Raw genomic sequence first — 21,971 nt, 5'->3', positions numbered from 1 at the left:
CTTCTCTATATAGTCGGCGCTCCAGCTTCGAGTTTTGTCGTAGTGTTGTATCAACGTTCCAAAATCCTCGTCATAGAAAGGAGCGGCCTGTGCTTTCGGCCAGTTGTCTGCACTGGTCTGCAGCTCGACGTCTGTGGAAAAATTTTGTCTTCATAGTCAGCGGTTCTTGTGAGCAGAGATGAGACTCTGGGGTACCCAATTACGGACTATATTGGGGGTGATCAAACACTTCTCATCGGAAACGTCGCAGGAGCGTCTTCATTGCCCCTGCAGTGTGCGGCCGAGATTTGGCATGAAGAAGGAACTGCTCGACAGTTGTGTTATGTGGGCTGCATGACACAGGCGAAATCTGTATTGAGGCACGCATACTTGGCGGTATACGCTATTCCCTACGCATCTTTAAGTGCTCACTGTTCACTCAAAACTGAAAATAGCGACGCGACACGATCGACGGGCATAATAGAGACTCTGCCGAACACATCTGTGCAAAGCTTTACCGGATTTTCCCAGTGGTTTCCATTTCGCGACCGATCGGAACTTACTTTCTGGACAACCCTCGTACGACTGGCACGTGTAAGATGCTACTGTAGCTGAGCTGCAATGATCACTTTAACAGACTTCAATATTTTAGTATCAGAGCACGATACAAAAGACGATGTACAAGGTTTGTCATAAAAAATTAATATTCGTAACATGGGGTTCCTGATGACAACCAGTATGCTTCTCGGCATCAGCTCGAGCGCAGCTGGCAGAGCCGGGCAGGTGGGTGCTGACCAGAAGATGGGCGTGTCCTTGGGGTGGTCGCCGCGCCGCAGCGTCCACATGAGGGCGCCGCTGGCTGCCGTGAAGAGCAGCGTGAGGCTGGCGCGGGAGCGCACGGTCGGCCAGGGCGCGGACAGCCGCCGGAACAGCCACTCCAGCAGCTGCGGACCACCACATAAGCTCACAACCCAGCCACGCTACACTACACATTAACTAACAAATAAAGCAGCTTCTGTTCTCGTGTAACGTGGGAAGCGGCGAGGGGAGCGAAACCGTCGCTACACTCAATCAGTGCACTGGTGTGCTTATAGTCTAACATTCTGCGTGGTGTCTGTTTGTTCTAAGTCGTGTCTCCCTACCACTTTCGCGCAACGACGCTCTGAGTGTGTTTTTTAGGGAATTGACTAGTTTGAAACTGGGACCTGTTGCTGGTAAGGAGACGCCAGACCACACATGACATGTAGAGTTCAGTGAGATTAGCGATGATATAACCGAATACTTAATGATTTCAGCGTCAGCTCCACTGCACTCGCTGTAAAAGAATGTTAATACTAACTAAATTTAGTGGAAGGGGTTCAAGGCTTTCCTATTTTTAGTTAGCTGGTAAAATAACGTCGAGAAAGTAGTTAAGTTTACCATTGGAATTTTTAGTCTACTCACAAAACATTGTTTATAAATTGTACTATTGATAAAAGGAAATATTTTAATACAGGATGATAAAAACCAACTGCGTTCAACAAAAATGTGAACGAATATTCCCTGAATGGGTTTCCAAGTTCTACAATGGATCGAAGGATGACCTATGCCATATCACATCTATAATCTAGGTTTAAGTTAAGTTTCATAAAAGAGAAAACTATCAAAATGGTCTAATTTGTCGCAAATTACAGTGGCTGATGTGGCTTCTCAATAATTACGTAACAGAAAAATCATCGCGTTTCAGATTTTTAACTTCTAATAGCAAATGTGAATACCACGAAGTTTAATCGACGATCGACACTAGTATTACGTAAAAAGGGTATGTAACAGATGAGACTTCTGCACTTCTGAGTGAAGCGTTATGCGCTGTTAAGCGGCATCCTGTGGGTTCATTACCTTGTCGGTGTTTAGGCAGCGTCAGGGGGCGGCGGGCGGCGCAGCTCCACACACCTCGCCGTCTCGGAAGCAACTCTTTTCTAACTTCTTCTTACTACAATTTACCGAAGTTGGTTTAAGAAAAGCTATCTGGCTGTGTTTTCAACTGGCCAGTCAGGGTCTCAATGTTAACCTTAAGCTCCATCTACAAAAATTCTGTGTATCCAATGAGAAACGTTATACTTTTCGTGGTGGGGCAATGTTTTTAACGTTTGCTACGTAACAGAGACTCTTATAGTCTCACGATAAAACTTGAAGCTGGTGTGGCCCTTTTAGTGTTATCGTAAGATCTATACTGTTCTTCTGGAGGGCTCTATCTTTCAACATGGGCTGGGGGGTGGTCTTGGCGGTCGGCTGGATTTTGGGTGTCCCTTATCGTAGGGCCTTCTAGCTGTCCCTTATTGTAGGGCCTTCTAGCTTACACGACTCTGCTCTCGGCTTCTGTTCTCGTTTCTCCCCTCTGAACTGCATCTGTTTCACGGTGGAAAGGTATGACACGCATTTAGGCGTTCTTGTGTTAGTCTGTGGTATTCCATTTGCTCACTCATTGATCGTATTACTTTGATTAATTTAATGTCAGGATTTATTCGGAACTATGTGACATACTGTCGGATTTGCTATCATGTCAGCGTTTTCATGGAAGGTGTTGGATTTGCCTGACACCTTAAAATAGTCCTACACAAATTAGTTGCAACCTGATTTCTAAGGTCACACGTATGGACGCTGTAGTAACAAGCACCGTCTGCAAGTGGCCACCACAGCGCTCCACTTTCTGCGGCGATAGAAAAACCTCTGTCTCCTACAAAACGCATACTAATATTCTAAATTCACTTACAATACACACCTTTACAATGCCCAAAAGCATGTTAAAAATCTCTTCTAGAATTTAATTACGGCCAGTTATGATACTTTTTTAGAATGGGTGAAATTTTCCATCTGGGAAACAGCTTCGACTATATTATGTCATACATCGAAAAATTTAGAGTTAGATGAAAAATTTTTTTCGTTGATAACCAAAATACACTACTGGCCATTAAAACTGCTACACCAAGAGGAAGTGCAGATGATAAACGGGTATTCATTGGAGAAATATATTATACTAGAACTGACATGTGATTACATTTTCATGCAATTTGGGTGCATAGTTCCTGAGAAATCAGTACCCAGAACAACCACCTCTGGCCGTAATAACGGCCATGATACGCCTGGGCATTGAGTCAAACAGAGCTTGGATGGCGTGTACAGGTACAGCTTGAAACGTCACAGGTTTACGCTTCATTTAACTAACTGATTAATTTCTACATGTTTAATAATTCATTTTACGCTGAGAGCGTCCTTTCAATGTTTCGTCTAGCTAATTAACCTTTGGATTCAAGAATGCTTCCGTGTATATTTTTTCTTCTGTTTGTGTCACACCTCCTCTCTCATCCTTTGATCCCGTGATGTATGTGGATGGATAAACGTAATTATGTATGGAATATATAATAATCTGGGTTGGTCATAGATGGTAGCAGTAGGGTAGTTTAGCACCAACATAACGTGAGCAGATTCGGAAGAGAGTTTGTGATTCCAAAGATAGAGGGGATGAGTAGGGCAGAGTTTGTGAGGTTGGTTCTCACTGGGGTCCTACCCCCACCACCAGTTTTTTTGAACGGTTGACGGTTGGTCCTGGAACGCGCCATGTTAGGGCACTGGGGCCGCCGATTGAACGAGACGGACGCAGGGGTGCGCCGCTCGTCATGGATGGTGAGAAAAGTTATTCATAATGTAGGCTTTTTGGGGTAACATTGATTCTAAAACATGTTCGGGTGTGAATTAATACCGGGAAACGTTCAGCGATATTTTATTTGTTTAAATTTTTCAGATTAATGTGTTTCAACTAGCGGATTTGGGCGCGAGGTGATTGAGGGCATTAACCAACGGTTCTTGTTCTTAGGTCAATAGCGGATAGGTTCATTAATTTTCATTTGTTGCTTAGTTTAGTTCTGGATACAAGCAATATAAATTTTTCATGATTCAACGGTTTATTTTACTTGTTTCTTTGTTGTCGAACTTGGCCACGTGTTGCCAGCATTCATTACGGTAGTCACTGGATTTGCCTTTCGTTAATCATAGCATGAATAAAGTGGAGTCATGAAGCCTGGGCTGGTTTGCTCACGTTGCATTGCGGTTGCATAATACCCGGTTTCAACATGAACTTATCCGCATGGTACTGCATGTGTAGTAAACCAAGTAATGTTTGAGAGAGTGAAAGGTAATATCCTTCTCTACTCCGCGCGTTGAATAGGTGTGACAATAAGTAAATGGTGTTCAGAGGTCACCATTCAATAACATTCATTTTTACCCATTTTAATCATTAGTAGATGTAACTGACGACGAAGTGTTGTCTATGTTTCCGGTATGACGAGATGCAAGAGATAGTCAGTGCTTCATGAATGTTTTGTCACTGAGAGTGGTCGTTTTCTTAAATATAATAGATTTCATCTATGTTTTGTCACAGAGGGTAATAGTTTTCTTAAATATTATCGAAATAAATCAGAATGATAATTGAAATTCTCCCTTAGCGTTATTCAGTATCCGTCATCCATACCACTGAGATAATGGCTATATTCTATGAATTTTCAATCCAGGCATATCCATTGTATGCATTATGCACTTTATCAAACTAACGGAATTCATAGTATCAAAAAAAAGAAAGTCTTACAGTCCCTAATGTGCACGTATTGTTCCATGGCCATTTACCGATGTTGCGTTATCCGTTGCTTCATTTTTAAATTAGAACACTATCTTTTCTACGGGTTTGATTACCCATATCTCAACTTATCGGGCCTAATTGAAAGAATTAGACACATAGCGGTATAAATGGGAATCATGGAGCACTGCGTCCGCTTATATTAAAGGGAGATACTTCTTACATGAAAAATAATCAGCATAACAAACTAGGGGTAGACTTTCAAGCTCTCCATGCAGCTTCAACACGATACCACAGTTCATCAAGAGTAGTGACTGGCGTATTGTGACGAGCCAGTTGCTCGGCCACAATTGACCAGACGTTTTCAATTGGTGAGAGATCTGGATAATTTACTGGCCAGAGCAGCAGTCGAACATTTTCTGTATCCAGAAAGGCCCGTACAGGACCTGCAACATGCGGTCGTGCATTATCCTGCTGAAATGTAGGGTTTCGCAGGGATCGAATGAAGGGTAGAGGCACGGGTGGTAACACATCTGAAATGTAACGTCCACTGTTCAAAGTGCCGTCAATGCGAACAAGAGGTGACCGAGACGTGTAACCAATGACACCCCATACCATCACGCCGGGTGATACACCAGTATGGCGATGACGAATACACGCTTCCAATGTGCGTTCACCGCGATGTCGCTAAACACGGATGCGACCATCCTGATGCTGTAAACAGAACCTGGATTCATCCGAAAAAATGACGTTTTGTCATTGCTGCACCCAGGTTCGTTGTTGAGTGCACCATCGCAGGCGCTCCTGTCTATGATGCAGCGTCAAGGGTAACCGCAGCCATGGTCTCCGAGCTGATAGTCCATGCTGCTGCAAACGTCGTCGAACTGTTCGTGCAGATGGTTGTTGTCTTGCAAACGTCCCCATCTGTTGACTCAGGGATCGAGACGTGGCTGCCCGATCCGTTACAGCCATGCGGATAAGATGGCTGCCATCTCGACTGCTAGTGATACGAGGCCGTCGGGATCCAGCACGGCGTTCCGTATTACCCACCTGAACCCACCCATTCCATATTTTGCTAATAGTCATTGGATCTAGACCAACAAGAGCAGCAATGTCGCGATACCATAAACCGCAATCGCGATAGGCTACAATCCGACCTTTATCAGAGTCGGAAACGTTATGGTACGTATTTCTCCACCTTACACAAGGCATCACCACAACGTTTTACCAGGTAACGCCGGTCAACTGCTGTTTGCGTATGAGAAATCGGTTTGGAACTTTCCTCACGTCAGCATGTTGTAGACGTCGCCACCGGCGACAGCCTTGTGTGAATGCATGGCCTCTTGCATATCACAGCATCTTCTTCCTGTCGGTTAAATTTAGCGTCTGTAGCGCGTCATTTTAGTGGTGTAGCAATTTTAATGGGCAGTAGTGCACTTTACTCGGCAACTGGTCTTTCCGAAGTTCCATGTCACATTGCGTTTGCTACCTACAGCCAACGGAAGGCGGCGGCTATTTTCTTATTTTTGCAATTTTGTCAATACTTAACTAACAACTATTCTATTTCCTATAAAAAGGAAATGCACATAGGGTATAAATCTCCATAGAGCGTTTGAACATGTCAAAAATCTGTTCTGAATATTAAATGAGGTCAGAATTACGTTGTGTTCTTGAAATAGTCTATATCCCGGAAAGCTTGCACTGATTTCCGTTGTGGGAGTATGCGGCAACACGTTGGGAGCCAGCAACGTCAGGATGCCACTAGCATATTGATAGGGAAGCAGTCCAACACGCTAGCTGTCAGATGCCAGCTACTTTAAATGAGACCTCACATAACACGACGAACCTCTGCAGGCTAGCCACATGGCAGGAAGCGTTATGTACTCCTGCCCTAGGCCTCAGGTAAAGAGGCACCTAATGATTAAAAGTCAAGCAGTCGGATTACAGGTTTAGAACGCTTTGATATTGGACAACCTACTGGTGTATTCCTTCTTTTCTCTCAGTTTCGTTCCGAGTCCCTTTAATTGTCAGTTGCCATCCAACTCATTCAAAAATTCTGAGAAAATGCCACAGTATTATAATGATTCTTAAAGCATTAAAGAGCCGAACCTTGCTGGCGCTGTCAGTTAGTGCAAGGTAGGAAGGTAGGATGCGAGGTACTGGAGGAACTAAAGCTGTGAGGACGAACCCTGAATCGTGCTTACGTAGCTCAGTCGGTCAGTCGGTTCTCCGCCGTATTGCGAAGCGGACGTGCGCGGGGCTCTGTGCGGCTCTCCGCAAGCAGGTCGTTGTTTACTCGCGCGGGTAGTGGTATTGCAGTGTAAACAGATAACCTCAAACGACCATGGCGCTTTCTTATAGAAACGCCACGATTAAATTAACGTTCCTTGCCCAGTACGCAAGACCTAATGGATACGAAGTAGAGCGTTTCCTGTATGAAGTAATGCACCGCGATCGACAGGAACTTCTCGCTATACATCTTTCGATCGTATCAAGCACAGTTTACCTGAAATTTGTCGATGAAGCAGGTGCGAAAGCCTTATTCGCCGTTCCGCCGATGGATATCGTTTCCACCCCTCGAACAGCAACAAGCAGGACTTGGCGTTCGGAACATACGGATCTTCGAGATGTCGTTTGAAGTGCCGGCCACGCTTGTCGTGAACGCGCTGCGGCTTTACAGGGGAGTACTAAGTCACGTGGAAGAAAAGTGGCATACGTTCGAGACATATCCTGTTCTGAATGGAGTGCGTCAGGAGCGAATCGAACTGCACAAACACATCCCGTCGTACATGACGATCAACTGCGGGCTTGCTCAGGGTGCCGGCAGGAAGGGCATGTACGCTCTGAATGCTTACAGAGACGCCTCTTCCAGACACCAAGTGCAGACACGACGCCTACAAGGCAACCGATAACGTTGCCTGTTACATACGGTGAGGCAGCGAGGAACATGATGGACGCGGACGTTGTTCCGTTCCAGTTATCGACCCCCGTGGGACCGGTCTCCGTGCCCACGACGACGCAGCCTTCATCGGAACCGTCACCATGCTCGACAGCAGAGACCAGCCGTGTGCAGAAGGAGAGCATCAGCAGATCGATTCGAGCTCGGACACGGAGATGCGTGAGGTGCCTTCTGTTTATCACGATCCGCAGGACGCGGACACGCGTTCCCACAAGCAGAAGTCGCCCAAGAGACGAAAGAAGAGGAGGCTGTCTGCAGGAAATGCTTCGCGAGATGGTGGCACGTAGCAGGAGGATGAGGACAATTCATCTGCGGCACGGGCTGTGGACCCCACTCCAACAGCTCCTGGTTCGCTGCTGGCAACGTCAGCCCAAGGACAAAGCCACACTAAACTCACTGACGAGCCCCCTGGCGATTTTGTGGCTAAGATACCAAATGAACGTCATGTAACATACCACACCTTCAGCTTGGCGACTGGGCGTCCCAGATAGAGATTGGAAAGAATGATATCAGACTCGAGCGACAACCTGATGCCCGTGGCCGACGGATCGTCGGACGGACATCCTGGCTCTGCCGATCAGTAATATCTATGGTGCGGGTGGCAGGGACGGTGGGACGGGCGACATGTCGCTTACTGGCTTAAACGACTGCAGGATACATCATCGCAATATCTAATGGCCCAGGTGTATAGGATAGGTACAGTCAATATCAACGGCATTAGTTCCGCAATCAAAACCCATCTGTTGAAGGACATCGTCTTTCTTTAAGAGATACGGCCTGATCTTCGCCTGGATGTTTATGGATACACGTCTTACGTCAACCCAACTTCTGATGGCGGTAATGGTTCGGCCATATTACTACGCGATGGCATCGAACCAACGGATATTCAGTATTTGCCATCAGCGAGAGGCACTGCGCTCACGATCGGCGCAGTCTGCCTTGTGAATCTGTATGCCCCGTCTGCGAAGCGTCGAGAGCGAACACTCTATTACTCCACTGAGGTAGCTTAATTGTTTCAAGGCGCTGCAGAGCACTTCGTGGTGGGCGGGGACTTAAACAGTGTCTTACACCCTGAGAATCAGATCCCATGTCCCATGTCCAGCTCTTCACGCTATGGTCCGGAATCTCGCTTTGCATGATACATGGACACTCATCCACGGTGACCGATGCGTATAAACACACTTCACCAGCCACTCGGCCATCAGGGTGGACAGGATTTACATCTCTTGAGGTCTTCGGGCAGCGACTGTCGTTGCCGAGGTGTGGCCCACTACATTCATCGACCGTAAGGCCTTCATCTGCTCCGTGACTCTGCCACGACAACAGAAGAGCCCTAGTAGATGACCTTGGACACTTAACGTCAGCATTCTCCAGTAAGAGGCTTGCCTTGTAGCCGTCGCTACTACCTGGCACAAATGTGAGCGACAGCGTCATACCTATGATTCCACGACACATTGGAGGACATACTGCGCTAAACCAGCTCTTCGCCACACGCTCATGTATGGACGAGACACGGGGCTTTGGCTCAGATCGACCTCTGAGTTTTACTACACGCTCTTACAAGAGCTAGCGTCGCAACAACCTTCACCAGAGCGCCAAACGGCCGTCCACCAGACACAGGCACAGTTTCTGTAGATCACGGCTGATAGATTGGACGGCAGGCGGGTTCGAACGAGACTGCAAGATTCCATCCCAGAGGAACTTGCTTCTCCGTATAATGCAAGTTTTTTTTCTCCTGATAACTACCTCCAGGCTAGTTCCCGTCCGGAGATCGAAATTGAGGAGACAGTTTTACCTCCGGAATATTTTACCCAAGAGGACTCCATCATCATTTAACCACACAGTAAAGCTGCATTCCCTCAGAAAAAAATTACAGCTTTAGTTTCGCCTTGCTTTCAGCGTTTCGCTGTACCAGCACAGCAAGGCCGGTTTGGATGATGTTACAAGGCCAGATCAGTCAATCATCCAGACTGTTGCCCCTGCACCTACTGAAAAGGCTGCTGCCCGTCTTCAAGAACCACACGTTTGTCTGGCGTCCCAACAGATACCCCTCTTTTGTGGTTGCACCTACATTATGGCCATCTGTATCGCTGAAGCACGCAAGCCTCTCCACCAACGACAAGGTCCATGGTTCATGTACAGACATCAAATGATCAGTATTGAGTGAGAGCAAAAATGGGAAGTAGGGGAGAGGAGTAGAGAGGCGTGGGCGAGTGGAGAGGGGAAAGGGAGGGGAGGAAGTGAACCATGTCACGATTGACTTCGAATATGACATTCATAATTGCATCAGTTCTAATATGATGCCGGAAGGAAGTGCTGAAAGATGCAGATTCAACTTTTGTAGCAACCCCTTACTTAAACAGTCTCTATTCCTGCATTTCTACCTGGACTCCAATTTATGGCTGCTTACCATTGCTTGTTTACAGTAAGTGCTACTATCCCACTGTGTTTAAGACAATACGTAAATCTTGCTTGCTCGTATTTTGCAATAGGCGTTATTATCCCAAGAGACAAACTGCAGATCACTGTTAAACACCACGCAGCAGCTGTTCCACAGTTACTCGCTAACTGATACTACATGGAACTGGTTGGCACAGAGTGCAGTTGTAAATGCTGTTTGTTGGTCTTTCCACAGGGTCAAAGATATGATCCATGCTGTTCCCAGCTGTAAGATTCTCACCACATTTAGATGCTTACTTTTTTTTTGTGTATGCCTAATTCAGTTAATGGTCTCGATCTGAGATTTTTCGAGCATCACTCCAACATGTGGGTATTTGCGGTTACTACAGCCGGGAAAAGCAACACTTTCTCAGAGAGTTAAGAATAAGGACAAAGTCAAGCGGTGCAAACAAATAGCTATATGAGTACATCTCTAGACACTTGTCTATCTTACTGGCAAAGATATAAGAGGCGTGTATTTAAATTAAGTACCGTTCTGAAATTCCACCGCTTGGTGGATGCATGCATGATGCCTAAAGCACACTGTTGGCAAGCCGCAGTCGCCAATACACAGTCATTCGTATTTGAAATGGCTCCTCTGACTGAGAATCCCACCGACTACGAAATACTAGTGATGACGGAAATGGATGACAGCTTAAAGAGTACCATACGAACGTGCAAGGTGAGGAAAGAAGTGTGCAACCTCCGGTTGTTACTGACGATTCGGTGCAGCACTAGATATTTTCCTGCGAGGTCAGCGGTCATCCAGTCCCGACGGGTGACCAGAGCGCCCTCACTGGACCGAAGTTACTTTCAGAACTGTTCTACAAATTCGGGCTCGTTCCCCCTCTGCACAAACGCGTTACTGTTTCTGGTCCAGACCTGCTTGCTTGCTTTACTACACCCATCTCCAGACTCTGGGATCACAAGGACAAATATATTTTCACATGATTTGTACACAGCAGTATCCTACCAATCGCTTGCGCAACATAATTCCGAAGATATAGACTGGAAATTATTTCTCTACAAACCCCAAACTTTAGCGAGGTGGAGGTTGCTCTAGACCACTGAGTAACTAGAAACTTATCCCGTCTGTGAAGACCTTTACGTGAGAACTTGAACCAAACAGAGGAAATAGATATTTCCACACATGAATACCGATGTCCACGATGTAAGAGATTCCAAATCATCCCTATAATTTACAAAGTCAAATAAGGTGTTTCTAATATCTAGAGAACTGGCAAACACGTCTTCCACCTGTTAGATGCACATACCACGATCGATATTCTCTCAACTAAATAAAGATGGGAAATGTGAAGAAACAGTCAATCTGACAATTTACAAGGGAAGGAATAATGGCCCAGAGCAAACACATGTCCATTTCACTATTCTCAAACTTCCACTTGATCACGAAAGCCGTCCAACACATACTAAGTATTAGTTCGCTATTCGGCTGTCTCCATTCAGACGGCCTCTACCGTTAGCTGGAAACGTGAATCGTTCCCACCACAGGCCACGCATAGGTGGAATCATCCTACAAAATCAGTCACATATATATTTGATTGCTATACTTACAAAAAAATGTTACGTTTGCGGTTTCAGTTGAACGACACTCGACAATGAGGGAAGTATCGGAAATACAACCTGCTGACGGCTGTGGCTCTGGAAATAGAAATATCTGTACCATTCTTATGACTTGACATACTCTTCCCTCTGCTATCACAGTATAACACGTCAAATCCATACCTTCCTTTTTGCACATGTCTGACCACAACACATACTTTATAAGCCTGATGCTCAATGCAAACCTATCACGCATCCCCTACTACTACTACCATGTATAATTCTTCGCCAATAATTGATTGCCCACAACACGAAATAATACTGAGACAAAATCAGAGCTGGGTGGACATGTCTCATACGTTTTTCTCTCTAGTGCTACCACTTTGTCTTAGAAAGAGAGACGTAATCTGCTAGATGTTAAAAAACCCGATCGCAACAACTACTGTGTGTTACTGTCACAAGCGGTCTTGGTTCTGGAGGAGCACACTAGTATCCGTGTTAAAATGCTATGCTTGCTTTATAAATCTAGGTAAGACATTACCTCTTAATGAGGTGGTTTTTCTATGCAGACAGATACCAAGACAGTGATAGCTGCAGTGTATACTATCAGACCAGCAGTGCGATTTACACGTAACCCACAATGCAACCTCGTGATAAAATCGCTGAATTTTGAAAGTGAGTTGGCTAAGGAACGTGGTATGTAACCATTATTTACAACTCCTTTCACGCTGCTAGATATTTCTCCAGTATATGTAATGTTTTCTGTCTCGATACCATGTCAGAGGTTCTGCAATATATCCACTGAGTTATACGCGATGACTGACTGAGAAGGATCACAAACAGTAGTAGAGGGTGGGCTGACTGAGGTCACAAGAAATGTACACTAGTTTTTCAGATGTCTAGTGTTACGCTATCCGCTAGAAATGATGTCTATGATTTGGAATCAAGTCCTCCCATTCAACCACATAACTGCGTTGGATCACAACCACAAGTGAATCATACTTCTGGCACTCTCATATCTCGAAACGAGTCACCTTTCTCGAACCTGTGTACTACAGTAAAAATCCAACGTGGTTTTAGTCAGTCTCTATGCATCTTGTGACTGCCCCCATTTATGCAGCTTTGCACCGCTCCAATTTAAGTCGGAACTGAGCAGAAGTCGGAGAAAGCCATATCCACCACCTTCTGCAAACCGTGTAGAAGCAGAGCGGCCTGAGTTAGTGCAACAGGGCAATGTTTTGACCATTCGGTGGAAAAGGGCGCATTGTGGGGCGCCCCCAAACTACATACAGATACTACAGTCCGAAGGAGATCCATGTCCATTCACATCTATCGGCCCAACATGCTATCATCGTTATTCTGTACCATCCAACAGAGAAAAAATTAGGAACTATAAAAGCTCCACTAACTTCATCCAATACAGAACTCACCTAGGCGCCAGTGCTGGTGCGATGATGCATGGCTGCGGTGCGGATCCAGTGCGGAGAGAGAGATGTCGCAATGCTTCCCAGAATAGCACAGGGTACATTCCTTCTAGCAATCCTAATGAGGCACCCTGTCCATCACTGTATTTGCGTGTTAAACTACTGCTACTGTTGATGTGGAATGATTCTATTAAATATACAGCTTTTAATCCACTGCAGAGGGCAGTTTAAAGTTTCAGCACTTGTACTGTAGGAGGATGATCACATCCCACGGACTACACTGTAAATCGCAAGAGACGCTCCCTGTGGTCATGTCTTGTTGTTTGAGACATTATTTTTTTCTGCTGTAGCATGCTTTGTACACTGCCATAAATTTTGTTTTTATGCCATAACTTCGAGACCAGTGTCAGGTTCTAAATGACATTAAGACGTTCTGATCAATGGCCTCTCGCAGAAAACTAGACGTCATACAGTGTAAATCACATTGTTACTGCGGTTACCATAACACGCCATACACACTGGCCGATTTTAAATAAAAGACAGTTACAACATAAGGAAACTGGAAGAGTTTTGTCACTTTGTGGAGAGTTTCCAAACTACAGTCCGAATGTGATCCACGAGCTCTACATTTAAACTAATCTGTCATAGTGACCGAATAGCTGACGACTCTACATTCTGTTTAGACTGATTGACATATTTTAGTCACGTACACAATCACTGTTTCGATGCTAGCCACCCCAGAAAGTACTGTCCCCCCACCAAAACTCTTTCTCCAACTCAAACAAGCGATGTGTCAGTAAGTCATTATGTGGTAACCAACAACATGCCAGTGGACAGATGGGATGGAAAAGACACCATCGATGTACTCTAATAATAAGCATCACTGATGATAGTGTGAACAATTTTAGCAATTTTACAGTAATTTCAGCACCGACCAGTGATGTAACAGCATGTTTCCCAATTTCAGTATCATAGCTAATTCAGCTCTTCTCCAATTTGCGAGTATCATTGCGCATGTGGATAGCTGACTGTGCAGTATGTCCATTCATTGTTAATTCTCGAACACATACACCATCAAAGTATATCAGACAGCACTCTACATATCTCTAACTCCTCGAGCATAGTGCTTAAGTTATGATATATCTCTCTGCATATGGGAGTCACAGAGCATTCTCGCTGTCTTAGGGTAAAATTAGAGAGTGAAAGACCCCATCTGTCATTGACCAACCCACCCTGCAGCACCATTACCGATTTAATCTGCAACCGACCGGAAGTAGACTGCTTCATTCCACGTCTTGTGAATGAATGGAGCTTGCCGAGTCCTCATCCATCCAAGTGCACAAGATTTCTCGAGATTTACACTAGTATCCGTGTTAAAAAGCTATGTATAGAAACAGATTTGAAATTGTCATGATGTAATAGCAGACAGTTAAGAAGAAAAAGAAACGGATGATTTTTATGCGTGATGGAGGTCCAGAGAGATGGAGTTCAAAGAATTTTTAGTAGTAGTAGTAGTAGTAGTAGTAGTAGAGGGGTTTTGGAGGCGCACGACAGCAAGGTCTTCAGCGCCCGATCAGTAACATAGTGAGACGGGTGTCAAGAAAAAAAACTCAGAACAGTTACATAGAACGGAACATAAAACACGGGGAACAATCATTGAAAAATATGTGCTCACCCACACCGAAGCGTGGGATGAAGCAGGGCGTCAGCAGTAAAACATGGACAACACAGGAAGAAATGGTAGAGGGAGCTAAAACAATGTAGCACATGGAAGTGGCTGGCTGACCGCAAGGAAAAACTGGGAGGAGTCAGCCACTCTGCAATACACTAAAACCTCCAGCCTAAAAGTTTAGGCCAGAGTCCAGACACATCACAAAACTTAAAAACCCTACACACACACGTCTCATCGTTAGCTAAAACACAAGGCAGATCCCCATAAACTTGTGCTTCTGCCCTTGCGTCACGGTATAAAATGCAGTCTGTTAAAATGTGCCGGACAGAGATGTGCACACCACAAGCATCACAAAACGGAGGATCCTCCCGCCGTAATAAATAGCTATGCGTCAGAGGACAGTGCCCGATCCGAAGACGTGTGAGGGCAACCTCTTCCCGCCTGAGCAGCCGGCAGGAGGAACGCCACGGCCGAGTGGTTGACTTTACCGACCGCAGTTTATTGGCCGTCACCGCCAGCCATTCGTCCTCCCACAACTCCATGCACTTCCTGTGGAGTGCAGCGATGACTGACTGCAAGGGGATAGGACACTGGACCACATCCTGCTCTCTGCAGGCCTCCTTGGCAGCCCGATCAGCCTGTTCATTGCCCCATATGCCGACATGACCAGGCACCCAGCAGAAGGATACCTCTTTACCCCGCCGTTGGAGCAAGTACAGTTGGTCATGTATCAGCTGGACCATCTCCTCAGTCGGGTATAGGTTCTGCACTGATTGTAAGGCACTAAGAGAATCGGAGCAGAGAAGAAATCGATCGCCCCGAACACGATGCATCAGCTCCAGTGCCTTCTGGATCGCGTGGAGCTCCGCTGCGAAAACGGTATATTCAGCAGGGAGGCGAATCCGGGTAACATGGTCAGGGAACACCACAGAACAGCCAAGGAAAGTCTCCTGTTTGGAGCCATCAGTATAAACAACAGTGAAACCGTGATGCACATCTAAAATGTTAAAAAACAGAGATTGGAACGTAAAATCTGGTGTGTCATCCTTCTTAAAACGAGTCAAATCTAAAATAAGTTTGGGTCTCCGGAGGAGCCAAGGTGGAGATCTGCTCCAACCGCGACGTAAAACACGAAGACCAGCCATAGACATCGCAGCGAGGCAATCCTGTGCGCGAATCCCATAGGGCTGCGTCGCACGTTGCCGGTTATGAAACAATCGTGCCAGAGGAGGTTGAGCAACGGTATGGTATGCAAGGGTGTATGGTGTGGACAAAGTTTTATACGCCTGCCGCACTGTAAGTAGCCGTCGCCGCATATGAAGTGGCGGTTCACAAGCCTCTGCACAGAGGCTTGGTATGGGGCTAGTTCGGAAAGCATTTTTACGTAAATCAACCAAGCTATCAATTTTAAAGTATTATTCTGGAGTCTAGGATCAGTACCTGGAAGGTATTGCTAAGAGAGAACATAAACACACGCACTCCTCAGGCTACAATGTTCTGCACTTAAAACGAGCCATAATGTTGGATCGCTTACGTTTACAACCTATCAGTCGTATGGAATGTAGCGGTGTTAATATTCCAATGTAAGAAATGTATTTCAAGCACGTGACATACACCCTTCTTCCCGGTTTCTCTACGATACTATGTTATCGAACCGTAAAACGAAAAAACTACTTCCATAAAACATTTGCTCTGCGTGATACAAGCATAATATAGCTTTTGGAGATGTATGGTGTCCACTTTTCACATCCAATCACGGTTCAGAAATTATACTATGCATGCATCATCCCTACATAAAACGATCTTTAGTAACGGGGGATACCGCTTATGAGGAAACAGATAAACGCATAGCAGCAGCTTCCGACATATGAAAATTACAAGTCATTCTGACACTAACTCTGTAAACACCACGTATGTTGGGCAAATGTATACACGAGGATTGCAGCGCCTTACAAGCACCTATCGCTAACTTAGTTATGAAGCTGAAGTCTCGATTTTACACCCAAGATGCGACAGGGGGTGGAGTACATCGCAAAATCAAAGTTCGTTTGGAGGAATGTGTCACGTTTAATCACACTTGAGATGGAAGTCCTCTGATGACTGACGATCGCAAGTAGACAGTGCTTTAAATCACATACAGAACACATGGCTGTATATGAGTCGAATGCTGGCTATGTCACGTGACTGATGCATCCTGATACAACAGTGGAAAAATTGATTTGCAGCGTCTTCTCCCTCTCTAGAGTGCATCATAAGTCTACCATTAACTGGTACCTCATTACAGCTCCATCTCAATCGATCACCCCGTCCACTCTCTGTTATCCTTTAATGCAGGGGTAAGTAGGCTTAGAAGCGGGCGGTTCTATGTCTTCCAAAAAAATGTCAAATACAGTAGTCAACTCACGTGTATCACTGGTTCCTCAATAGACATACAGTTTAATGCTATCTCGACAGAGAAAAAATCGACTGCCTCCCTGATTCCCTTAGCTTCCATGTCGACATTTTCTCAGACTCCTCTCGCTGCCGCATACTCGTTTCCATGTAGAAATTGTTCTGTGCGAACCAGAAGATATGCAAGTACTTCCTCAATTTCCCCGCATTTCAATGTATGTTCGGTCAATTCATAGCTATTCCTCGTCATTTTTCACAATTCTATTTTTTTTTAATGTCAGTTCTGTCCATGCGATCATGACATAACCTATAGTTCTGTGTTCTAAAATTGCTTGTAAATGTAACACAGCTCCCAACACCTAGCCCAAATGCACTGATCGGGAGGTGTATTGTAGCACTGTACTCGATTGTATCCAGTCACCTCCACATTTGGAGAACGTTTGCTCTGTTTCCTGTATGTCTGTGTATATGCTTGTGTCGCAGATGGCTCCCAGGAAATGCAGTACACCTGAGTTAGCGTTCAAGTGTGGATCCGCAGCACGTCATATCCGGTGTTGCCAGTTCTACACTACGCCATATTAGATGACGTCATCGCTGCCATCTTGGATACATTTGGCAACAATGCAGAGTGGGGTGGCACCCCTGTAACTCTACTACTTTTATGCATTTGTTACCGAATGTTTAAATTACCGAAAGTTAAGCTCACACTGGGTACTTTTGATGACTGAGTTGCACGAAATAAAACGTTTAGCCAGTTCTTTGACTTTCTTAGAGTGATGCACTGAGGAGAGTGACGACTTTTTAAGCCAAATTGTCATAGGCAATGAAACATGGGTAGTTTATGTTATATCCTAGGATGGCGGAATTCAGCATCACCCAATAAAGTTCAAGCAAACAATTTCAGTCCAGAAAATAATGTGTTACTTTTTTGGAACAGGAACGCGATGTTCCTTGTGGATTTTTTGCCACTTGGTGATCAACTTAAAGTCTGCGACTTGTTGTGAGACCTTAAGAAAACTGCATCTTGCAATCCAAAACAGAAGACATGTCATGCTGAGTAAGCGGATCGTTTTGCTCCATGACAATTCCCGCACACACGTGGACAACCGAAATCAAGAGGTGATCCGATCGCTTGGCTGTGAACAACTTGATCAAATTGCGTACAGCTTCGATCTAGCACCCAGTGACTTCGATGTGTTCCAGCATTTGATGAGGCATCAGGCTGGTCAGCACCACGACGATGAAGAAGAAGTCAAAACAACAGTCACATAGCAGATTTCTACGAGGATGGTATCCAAAAGCTGGCTGTATATGCGCTAAGTGGCGAAAAGTTGGTGGGAATTATGTACAAAAGTGAAGTACAGACTTTCATGAAAAATGGAACTTCCAAGAAAAGTCTACTAGTTTTATTTTTATTTCAAAACAATACTCACTTAAAAACACGCCCCTTGTAGCTACAGGAGTCAGTGAGTCGAGCAGACTAAGCTCACTTTTCATCCCTTTATTGAAATTATCTTAGCCATATACTCCAATCTTCGTTTACTGATTTCTAAATCCCCATTTCCAGTTTTCCTTTGTTTCCACACACCTAATACTTTAACACCTTAACCAAGCCTCAGCGATACGGATAGCCCGTACCGTGGGAACAACTACAATGGAGGGGTATCTGTTGAGGGGCCAGACAAACGTGTGGCTTCCTGAAGAGGGGCAGCAGCCTTTTCAGTAACTGCAGGGGCAACAGCCTGGACGGACTGATCAGGCCTTGTAATATTAACCAAGACGGCCTTGCTGTGCTGGTACAGCGAATGGCTGAAAGCAAGGAGAAACTACAGCCGTAATTTTTCTCCAGGACATGCAATTTTACTGTATGCTTACATGATTATGGCGTCCTCTTCGGTAAAATGTTCCGGAGGTAAAATAGTCCCCCAGTCGCATCTCCAAGCGGGGACTACTCAGGAGGACGTCGTTATCAGGAGAAAAAAATGGCGTTCTACGGGTTGGAGTGTGGAATGTCAGATCCCTTAATCGGGCAGGTAGGTTAGAAAATTTAAAAAGGGAAATGGATGAGTTTAAGTTTGATATAGTGGTAATTAGTGAAGTTCGGTGGCTATAAATACAAAATCAATAGGGGTAATGCAAGAGTAGGTTTAATAATGGATAAGAAAATAGGAGCGCGGATAAGTTACTATGAACAGTATAGTGAACGCATTATTGTAGCCAACGTAGACATAAATCTCACACCTACCACGGTAGTAAACCTTATATGCCAACTAGCTCTGCAGATGATGAAGAGACTGAAGAAGTGTATGAAGTGACAAAAGAAATTATTCAGATAGTGAAGGGAGACGAAAAATTAATAGTCATCGGGGACTGAAATTCTATTGTAGAAAAAGGAAGAGAAGGATTGGGCGTAAGGAATGAAAGAGGAAGCCACCTGGTAAAACTTCGCAAAAAGCATAACTTAAAGATAGCTAACACTTGGTTCAAGAATCATGAAAGAAGGTTGTACACGTGGAAGGGACCTGGAGACTCTGGATGGCTTCAGATAAATTATATAATGGTAAGACAGAGATTTAGGAACCATGTTTTAGGTTGTAAGACATTTCCAGGGGCAGATGTGGATACTGACCACAGTTTATTGGTTATGAACTGTGGGTTAAAACTGAAGAAACTGCAAAGAGGTAGGAATTTAAGGAGATGGGACCTGGATAAACTGAAAGAACCAGAGATTGTAGAGAGTTTCAGAGAGAGCATTAGGGGACGACTGACAAGAACGGGTGAAAGAAATACAGTAGAAGTAGAATGGGTACCTTTGAGAGATGACGTAGTGAAGGCAGCAGAGGATCAGATAGGTAAGAAAACGAGGGCTAGTAGAAATCCATGGGTAACAGAAGAGATATTGAATTTAACTGACGAAAGGAGAAAATATAAAAGGAATACAAATGTCTCAAGAATGAGATCGACAGGATGTGCAAGATGGCTAAGCAGGGATGGCTATAGGACAAAGGTAAGGATGTAAAGGCTTATCCTACTAGGTGTAAGATGGATACTGCCTACAGGAAAATTAAAGAGACCTTTGGAGAAAAGAGAACCACTTGTATGAATATCAAGAGCTCAGATGGAAACCCAGTTCTAAGCAAAGAAGAGAAAGCAAAAAGGTGGAAGGAGTACATGGAGGGGCTATACAAGGGTAATTTCATTGAGGACAACATTATGGAAATGGATGAGGATGTAGATGAAGATGAATGGGAGATATAATGCTGCGAGAACAATCTGACAGAGCACTGAACCGTAAGTCGAAACAATTCCCCGAGAGTGGACAACATTCCATTTGAACTACTGACAGGCTTGGGAGAGCCAGCCATAACAAAACTCTCCCATCTACTGAGCAAGATGTATGAGACAGGCGAAATACCCTCAGACTTCAAGAAGAATATAATAATTCGAATCCCAAAGAAAGCAGGTCTTGAGAGGTGTGAAGGTCACCGTACTATCCCGATGGTAATGTTGCGTTCCAAGATGACAGGGCCCCTGTTCGCACAGCCTGCGTCACCCATTATTGGTTTAGTGAGCGCCATGATGAATTCTGCATCACCTCTGGCTTTCACAGTCACTAGATCTCAGTATTATCAACCCACTGTGGTCTGCTTTGGAGAAAAGGGTGATTGATTGATATACAACTCAAGCATCGTTTGCTGAACTTGCCAGTGTTTGGCTAGTATGAGACTCCCTTGAAAACCATACGGGATCTGTGTTCATCCATTCCGAGATGACTGGAGGCTGTTCCGAGTGCCAAAGGCTTTCCTACACGATATTTGGCATAGAAATGTGATGTATTTGAGATATTTCCATATTTTTGTTCACCCCCCTGTATATACAGGTAGTCCCAGGATGTTGCGACAAACTTCTAGAGGTTATAGAGGATGTCTTGAGGAACAAATCGAAGGTAGAAACCCATGTCCAGAAACGTCATCCAACGACGCTACGTAGCTTCGAAGTTATAGGCGCTGTCGCCTACCACTAGGCAACCACTTCGGCAGCAAACGTGACTTCCACGCACACGGACACAGGCGGAAAGTCTCACAATGTTGTTTGTTATTCTGTGACCGCGACTGACTGCCATGATCGCCAGTTGAGATGGAGGAGCTAGCTGCAGCGTAAAAAGCCCTGTCTCACGCGGATGCGATGCTCCATTGCCTTGGTGGATGACAGTTTCGTACACGGCACGGATTTTCATCTGCAGTTTACTTTTCTCCTGCGTACAGAAAAACATTTAACATTTTAGATGGTTCCAGGAGAAAAATAAACTGTGGATGGAAACCCTTGTCTGAAACGGTCATCCGCCCTGGCAATAGAACTTCGCATTCGTAGGAGACAAGGCCTTTCTACGCAGCAGCTAGCTCCATCTTCTCCACTGGCGATCGTGGCAATCAGTCGCTAAGACTAACAAATAAGATTACAAGACGTTCCGTCTACGGTCCATCAGCGTCGAAGAGGTGGCTTAATGGTAGGCTCTGGGGCCTGTCTCTTCGACGCTCTGTAGCGTCAATGGATGACGTTTCCGAACACGGGTTCCTATCCTCGATTTGTTCCTAAACACACTCTTTACAAATCCTCGAAGTCTGTCGCAACATTTCTGCTACACCCTGCATATAATCATTACGACAGTTCAAAAATGGTTCAAATGGCTCTGAGCACTATGGGACTTAACAGCTGTGGTCATCAGTCACCTAGAACTTAGAACTACTTAAACCTAACTAACCTAAGGACACCACACACATCCATGCCCGAGGCAGGATTCGAACCTGCGACCGTAGCAGTCGCGCGGTTCCGGACTGCGCGCCTAGAACCGCGAGACCACCGCGGCCGGCCCATTACGACAGTGGTTCCTGTCTTGTGTTGTGATGGTTAATCAAAACATCCGTATCACTAAAT

At 45.1% G+C, this 21,971-nt stretch overlaps 1 protein-coding gene across 1 annotated transcript in view; it reads right to left on the bottom strand.

Annotated features, from left to right (window-relative positions):
- The window catches only part of LOC126430687 (uncharacterized), a 147,834-nt gene that overhangs the window by 19,377 nt on the left and 106,486 nt on the right, over positions 1 to 21,971 (bottom strand). The window contains exon 4 of the mRNA XM_050090428.1: positions 775 to 923. Coding sequence (XP_049946385.1) covers positions 775 to 923 — 149 coding nt within the window. The remainder of the gene's footprint in view (positions 1 to 774; positions 924 to 21,971) is intronic.

This window comes from Schistocerca serialis, chromosome 1, assembly GCF_023864345.2.
Source record: "Schistocerca serialis cubense isolate TAMUIC-IGC-003099 chromosome 1, iqSchSeri2.2, whole genome shotgun sequence".
Taxonomy (NCBI): domain Eukaryota; kingdom Metazoa; phylum Arthropoda; class Insecta; order Orthoptera; family Acrididae; genus Schistocerca; species Schistocerca serialis.
This window is presented reverse-complemented; position numbering and strand designations above follow the sequence as displayed.